The 7,543-nt window shown below is 35.1% G+C and overlaps 1 protein-coding gene across 2 annotated transcripts in view; it reads left to right on the top strand.

The window, feature by feature from the left end:
* The first annotated feature begins 6,524 nt into the window (after positions 1–6,524).
* Positions 6,525–7,543, top strand: part of slc44a5 (solute carrier family 44 member 5) — a 48,835-nt gene continuing 47,816 nt past the window's right edge. Inside the window, exon 1 of one of the 2 annotated variants that reach the window (XM_015370363.1) lies at positions 6,525–6,736. In XM_015370363.1, the coding sequence (XP_015225849.1) occupies positions 6,700–6,736 (37 nt within the window). In that variant the 5' untranslated portion in view covers positions 6,525–6,699. The remainder of the gene's footprint in view (positions 6,737–7,543) is intronic. The other variant, XM_015370364.1, reaches the window with a different exon arrangement.

Genomic DNA, 7,543 nt, shown 5'->3' with positions numbered 1-7,543 from the left:
AGCGCACAGCAACAGAAAGAGACGCTCCAATACTCCGCTCTCCCAGCATCCTAAAGCAAAGAACTCCTCATGGTCCTAAACACCTAACACTCCCAGTTTTATTTAATACTTGAGCTTAATGTTTTGACATTTATTACAGGTCTGACATGAAGCTCAAGAGGATTCAGAGAATGTTTTTAAAATATTTTTAACCTGAAAGATGCTTAAAGTGGATGGGATGTCTAAACTGCAGGGATAAGTTTCCTGACATTATTATCAACATACAGAAAGAATGCATAATTCAATAAATAAAAGCTTGAGTTACAGTTTTTGAAGGAATTGTAGGTTCTGATAGCTGTGGTGATTGGTTTTGTGTTTCTCAAATAACTTTTTTCCACCTAAATAAGTAAGGGATGGTTGTTTCTGCATGTCCCAGTAAGAAATGTGTTTTTTGCACATTTCTATAAGGGGAATGTTTAAATATGGAGGGAGATGAACTGCTGAAGCCTTGAAGATTAACATGTTTCCTAATACCAATGCAATTTTTTATCCTGAGACTTTTTCAAGCATCTCTTTTATTATTTTTCCCCAACCCGCAACAAATTTTAAATTAACAAAGCATATTGGTTTTCAGTTCATCATTCGGTCCAAATCTTTCTAAATAATATATATATCTTTTTTATCTAGCATACCAATTAAATTTGTCACAAAATATTTTTAGCAAGCTTTTTTTAAGCAGTTTGATGCCCTTTAAGAATGGAGAAGATGTGATTGTTGTGATAACATTTTCACTTAATATTTATTATGAAATTGTTTTGGAACTATTATCTTTACATTTTAGTTCAGGGAAATAATTTACTTAATTTGGATAGATAAAACTATACAGTCAGTGTTTAATGGACCTTATGTTCAGATTATAAGGATTTATTTTTATAATTTTTTGGGGGTACAAACGAATCCTTGGATGGCATGATTTTTACCCTGTTTTCAATAAGACTCAAATCTTAAATTATCTGAAGCAGTTGGCTTTCATAGGAATCATAACATGTTTTTATTTAAAAAAAAAATCCAACACCAGATAAGAGCAGATTATATAATAACAAGCTAACCTAATTTAAAACCACTCTGGGAATGGAGGTGGGTTTGATCTTCTACCACTTTTTATGCTTTTTGCTCAACATTAAACAACAACTGCGCCTCTGGACAGCCCTTGATGTTAGTTTTTTTAATCTGAAAGCTGGTGCCAAACTAATTTTCTGTAGAAATCTCTGAAATGGTATCACTTTGATAGTTCTGTTTAATCATGTTGAGATACAAAGAGGCACAACATAGCCCAGTTATTCGAACATGACTTAATTAAATAGTAACATCAGTTGAGAGAACATATAATGTGACAGCATACATATCTTAGTACAGAAATAATATGTACTATTACAGATAAGCAATTTTTGGCCTCCCTTTATTAAAAAGCCCTATATCAAAACCATTTTTAATGCAGGAGCTTAATCTTGCATTAGAAAATGTGAGACAATTTATCTCTAATTTACACTTTAACAAAATCATTAGTATGACATTAATTGAACCACCTCATACTTCTTTAAACTAAATATAATTGAAGCTTTTTTTTTAAGTTATCGCAAATCAGTTTTGTTATTAGTACAATGATGAAGAATATCCAAGAACTTCATGTTCATTAAGCTAAAGGTTTAGTTTTTGTAACTTTTAGAAAAGGTTTGCTGTCTTCATTTTGGGTTCATTCTCTGTCAGTTTTAGGTTTTTTTTTTATTTCGTGGGTGTGAATATTGTCTCTGTTTTGTGTTTCATGTCACTTTTCCTCACAGTCTGCCTCAGTAGCCTGCATCTGTCCCATTCATTTAATTTGACTTACCTATTCCCCCTTCCCATTAATCGAATCCCAACTCCCAGCCTACAAATCATATAGTTTTGAATTTAAATTTTTATTGAATCACTTTTAATATGATCCCAAATGCGCTCACTAATGCTGTACAATCTGCTGCATAAATGTGAGATACCTAAAACTATAGAAGTGAGTGACTTTACAGTAATTCACTCTTTAAATGAGGAAGACAAAAATATACACTATTCAACTAATTTAGATTTCTGATTCTTACATAAACTGGCAGATATTTAAACAATTAGAATTGTGACTGGGATGGACAAAGATTCCTGCTCACCTGCCCTAATCTACAGACGGAATCACATGGGGTTGAAAAAAAATAATCTAAAAAGCAGAAATTAAAAAAATTCTACAAATATTTAAATCTTCTAAACAGTGCCACTCAAGGGGAATAGCATTGCTAGCAAGTATTTGTTATTTGGGTTAAGCTTTTTAATTTGATCTTTTGATAAAACCTTAAAATATATTAAATTTGTCTTTATGGTTGGGTATAAAACAAGCGTGTTTGATAGCTGAGAAGCATAAACATGTAACATCAACAAGAGAGAAATTTATGTGAGCACACAAAACAATGAATATTTCATATGTGCAGCAGTTTAAAAAATACAGCAATGCATCTCACACGCAACTCTTCTGAAAACTAAGAAACAGAAAGCATCACTGGGTATTCATTTAAAGCATGAAGAAGAAGCGGGATGCAGCTGTAGCTCAGTTAGTCATTTGATTTAAAACCACGTATTCTGTGTTCAGGCACTAAACCATTTGAAAGTATATCTACTGATGTGACCAAGACTAAAGCAATTGAGATAAATTTACATCACGTCAATAGTCATCACGTCTCCTAATAGCCACATCATAGATAGAGCATAACAGCAATCATCAAATTAGCTGCATGAAAAATGTAGAGGACCTGATGAAACATCTGGTCACTGTAAACTGGCAGGACCTGGTTGCATTCAGGGATTTTTTATGATTTAAGGCATCGCTGAGGTCTAAAAAACAGCTCCAGAGGGAGCAACTCCAGTGAACTACAAGGCTAACTGCTAAGAACAAAAGCTTTTTAATTAACTCCAACCTCCTATCTACAGAGGCACCAGTCAGCAGCTTGCTTCTGCTGAGCCAAATACAACACAAGTATTTGGTAAGCTGCTAGGTATGCAGATTAGAGCTGGAGCAACAGAGCCTTAAACAGAAAACTTAATGAAAGAAAAGTATCAAGAAACAAGTAGTATTTTTTCTGATACATCAGCCTTGTATGGCACATGAAACAGATGTTAGAATATGAAAACAAACCAAACAACAGGTAAATTTGTTTAGGGGAGTCAAGGATTTAAAGAAGTCATGAAAATTCCCATTGTATAGTTCAGTGGTTTATTGGTAAAAACTGACCGGTCAGATTTAGAGATTAAGGACTTGATTTTAATCAAACTAAAGTTTCCGTTCATAATGATCATTGTTACATTTGATGGGAAAGGGAGAACCTTGGCAATCCCCCAAGTAGAGAGATCAAAAGTGTTGGGATCTGGAGGTCTGTCCACTTTCTCCACCAGAGGACGTACTAGATCTCCTGGAGCCGGAGCTGATTGCAACCACCTGTCGCTCATCTGCTCATCAGGAGATCTGTATTTAAGGAGGCAGAAGACTTCTCTCCAGTGCCAGAGTGTTTGCCAGTTACGGTTAGCAAGACTGAGCCAACCTGCCTGTCTGAATCTCTGACTGCCTGAAAACCAGAACCTGAACCTGATCTGTTTTTTCCTCTCTGCTTCCTAGATTGAACCTGTCTGAAACCTGAAACCCAGAAGAGAATCTCTGCCGGTAATCTGCCTGTCTGTTCTCTGAAGAACCCTGGAAAACTATTCCTGTCAAAGACCTGCCTGCCCGCTCTCTGAAGAAACCGGAAGGGAAACTCAAATCGGTAATCTGCCAACACTCAAATCAAGCTCTGCCTCCGCCTAGCCCTCAGCCTGCCGACAGCCTCTGGACCCTCAAGGTTCCCCCCTCAGCCGCTCAGCTCAACTCCTGTACAGGTACAGCCCTGCACACTCTCATCCTGCAAATTACCTGGATCTCCACTAACTCCTCTGTCCCCCTCTGCAGTGAACCCACTCGTGACCAGTCCTGGACCTGTTAATTCTGTGTGCATTTCAGAATCCACTCATGACCAGACGAGTTCCCCTTGGGATCTGTTTATTTATTGTATTCCAACTTCTAAATAAACCTTTGAACTTTTATCCTGTCTCGGAGTGTTCTGCATGTGGGTTAGGCACCTGAAGCCAAACATGACAAAAAGTCTTGATACTTGGGTATTTTGCACCATGAAGAACAAGTACTTCATTTAGAAAGGCAAAATATCAGACAGGAAGCTGAAGTCCTACCATGGTTTTTGTATGTTGCAAAATGTTTAAAAACCACAATATATCACTCTGGTTCTGTCTGGAGGAAATTTGGAATTGTATGTATAAAGTTCAAACAAGAACACCCAACAAGTCTTACGGTTTGGAAGCATATGCAAACTTAAGAATTTCTTTAAGGTTTGAATAAATTAAACCTATTTAAAATGCCAAAGGTTTTTTTTTTTTGTATTGTTAATAAATATTCAGTGTTAAAATATTGATTTATAAAGAGCTTAATGGGATCAAGTTTTTTGTTTAGATAAAACTGCATCCATCAAGCCCAGGATTACATTATCAATATTACAAAACTTATTAGTACATCTCAAAGGAGAAGGCCTTTTTTTTTATTTTTTAGATGAGTCGGTACATTTTTACTATAAGAAACATGATCATTAGAAAAATATTAAACAAATTACATATTCTCCATTCTTGTATTTTTTTATTGGTCCCAGACAGGAGAATAAAATACAACAAACTCTGTGTAACATTGACAGCTGATAATGTAATATGAAAGTATAACATTTTTCTCACAGGGTTTAAAATGTCCATCTGGGAGCAGTACCCTTCTTTCAAAGACATGTAAACTCTAATACAGATCACTTACAGTATTCTCCATGTATCTCCAACCACTTAAATTCATATATAACACTCTGTGCAGGTTTATTCTGTGTTGTCTTTTCTGCAACATTGTCTGTTGTGCCAGTATCTTGGCAAACTCCATACAATTGTTCCAGACAACTATTTCACCATTATTTATGTTTAAGTGTTTTAATCTTTAAAGGCACAGTGGAGGAATTTTGCAATTTTTTTTAAGACCTGCCCTCTACACTTAAAAAAAAAAAAGAAATCCATATGCACAACCCTGTACGCGCTCCCAGGAGGGAACAATTATTAAATGTGTTCGAGATCATGCATGAGCCCATTTCTCCTCGTGCACGCTCCGCTTAAAAGTTGCTGTTTGCATCGCTCATACAGGCTTACTTCCCAAAAGAAGATTTGCAACTTTTCCACTATGTCAGACTCGCCACTGAAAAGTGAAAATGGGGACAAGCACATTGGACGGCTTTATGTAAACATATCACCAGAATGATTGACAAATAGTCGGACCACTTATTTAGATGATCCACCCGGAAAAAGAACATCCTCCACTACACCTTTAAGTGTTTTAATGTTAATGACCATGGCTATTTAAAATCATTCTTCATTCAGTTTTTGTCTGCATATAGATATACTATTCAAGTTTTTATTTATTTTTTTGCTCCACCAATCACCAAAAAAAAAAAATAATTGAAAATTGTCTTTTAAACACCCTTTGACTGGAACATCTCTCCTCCTCTCTACGCTCCATACTCTTTATGTGTTTAAAAATGTCCTTGTTCATCATTTACAAATTATATTTCATTGTTTTGACTGTGCATTGTTTTAATAACTATAATACTGTTTACCTGTTACTGCAGTTGAGAGCTTTGTGTGTTTGAATGTTTGTGTGATTGGACTGTGTGTATGGTTATGCTGTTGGGTTTTGTTTATATATGAATGGTTCAATGATACATATACTGCTGAATCTGCCTTGTTTATCAGTTTGTTGCTGCTTTTTTTTATATCAAGAACCCCTTTAAAAAAAAAAGGCTTCAACTCAAGGGGCTTCTCCTTTGAAATTAATAAATTATCATCACGTTTGATTGGCAAATTTGACTTCCCATTCTCTGGCATGCTTGAAAAAAAAAAGATGAATTTCTTAGGAATCCTTTGATGTAATTTATGACCAAAGTCAGTGTTTGTGATTAATCTAACTCAGATCTTTTAAAAATTACTGCTGTAGATCAATTCGTACTATAATATTAACAGACTATTCCCAGATGATAAAGAGGTGGGTATAACACCTATTTTTGGATATGATAGCATTTGAGGGGGAGGCGAAGACAAAGGGACAAAGAAAATATGCAACATCACAGAAATGCCGGCTGAGGTCAGTGTTTCTCTCCTCTAGTCCACTTAGTTTCGGACAGTTGTTAGTACATTGATAATTCAAATATACTTTTGGCGAAATTATATTGGTTTAAAATCACAATATCTATACAAAATTCGGTATCCATTCGTGTTTTAGCCATCAATCTCCCCGTCCGTTCAAGTGTGGTTTGTAACAAAGGGAGTTGGAAAAGTGTAGCGGCTCCTTTAAGGCCGTTTGGAATAATTAATGACGTCGCTTCTGTAAACACGACCGACGCTCAGCTGCGTGAATGAAGCATCCTCAGAGCATCCAGGAGCCCCGCACGGTGCAGGCTGCTTTGTTTATTTCTCCACTATCCCTGCTTCTGCTGCGGGATAAAATAACGGAGGCTCACCTCGGTTCTCATATGCAGTCTTCAAAACCAACACGACGTTGGTGTGTTTATTCTACTAACTGCCATGGCTAGAAGAACGGACACCCCATCTTCTTATCATGGTGAGTTATTATTGGTCCGTCTTTGTTGTGAACGCAGCCTTTTTGGTTCAATTAGTGCTGTTCCAACTGGATGTGACGGTATTCCCTTTTACGCTTAAACTACAACTAAATGTTTGCTGCGCTCCTAGATAATAGCCAATGTTATTAAACGCTAATTAAAATTTCGTATCGGTTGACATCGAAAACGTAACGGTAGAAAAAAACGATTAGATGGCTGATAGTTTTATTCAAGTAGACAAGTAGGAAAAACAACTATTCATATTTAAAACCGAACACGTCACGGGTTAGGGTAATTGACTATTTATGTTTTTGTTGCGGTGTTGAATTATAATTTATTTTAAAAATGAGGCTTATACTTAAGGTAAAATAGTTGTGAGTTTGTATTCATAACCAACTTCTATATTAATACTTATATCCATTTATTAACAAATTTATTGACCTTTTGCTGTAAAAATTGTAATTTATTTTAAAAATGATGCTTAAGGTGAAGTAGTTGGTTATGAATAAATAATACTTTATTTCAAAAATGATGCTTATACTTAAGGTAAAGTAGTTGGTTGTGAGTTTGTATTTACAACCAACTTCTATATTAATACTTATGTCAATTTATTAACAAATTTATTGACCTTTTGCTGTAAAAATTGTAATTTATTTTAAAAATGATGCTTAAGGTGAAGTAGTTGGTTATGAATAAATAATACTTTATTTCAAAAATGATGCTTATACTTAAGGTAAAGTAGTTGATTGTGAATAAATTATAATAAATTTTAAAATTTATGCCTATTCTTAAGGTAAAGTAGTTGATTG

Source organism: Cyprinodon variegatus, unplaced genomic scaffold, assembly GCF_000732505.1.
Source record: "Cyprinodon variegatus isolate N-32 unplaced genomic scaffold, C_variegatus-1.0 Scaffold45, whole genome shotgun sequence".
Taxonomy (NCBI): domain Eukaryota; kingdom Metazoa; phylum Chordata; class Actinopteri; order Cyprinodontiformes; family Cyprinodontidae; genus Cyprinodon; species Cyprinodon variegatus.
This window is presented reverse-complemented; position numbering and strand designations above follow the sequence as displayed.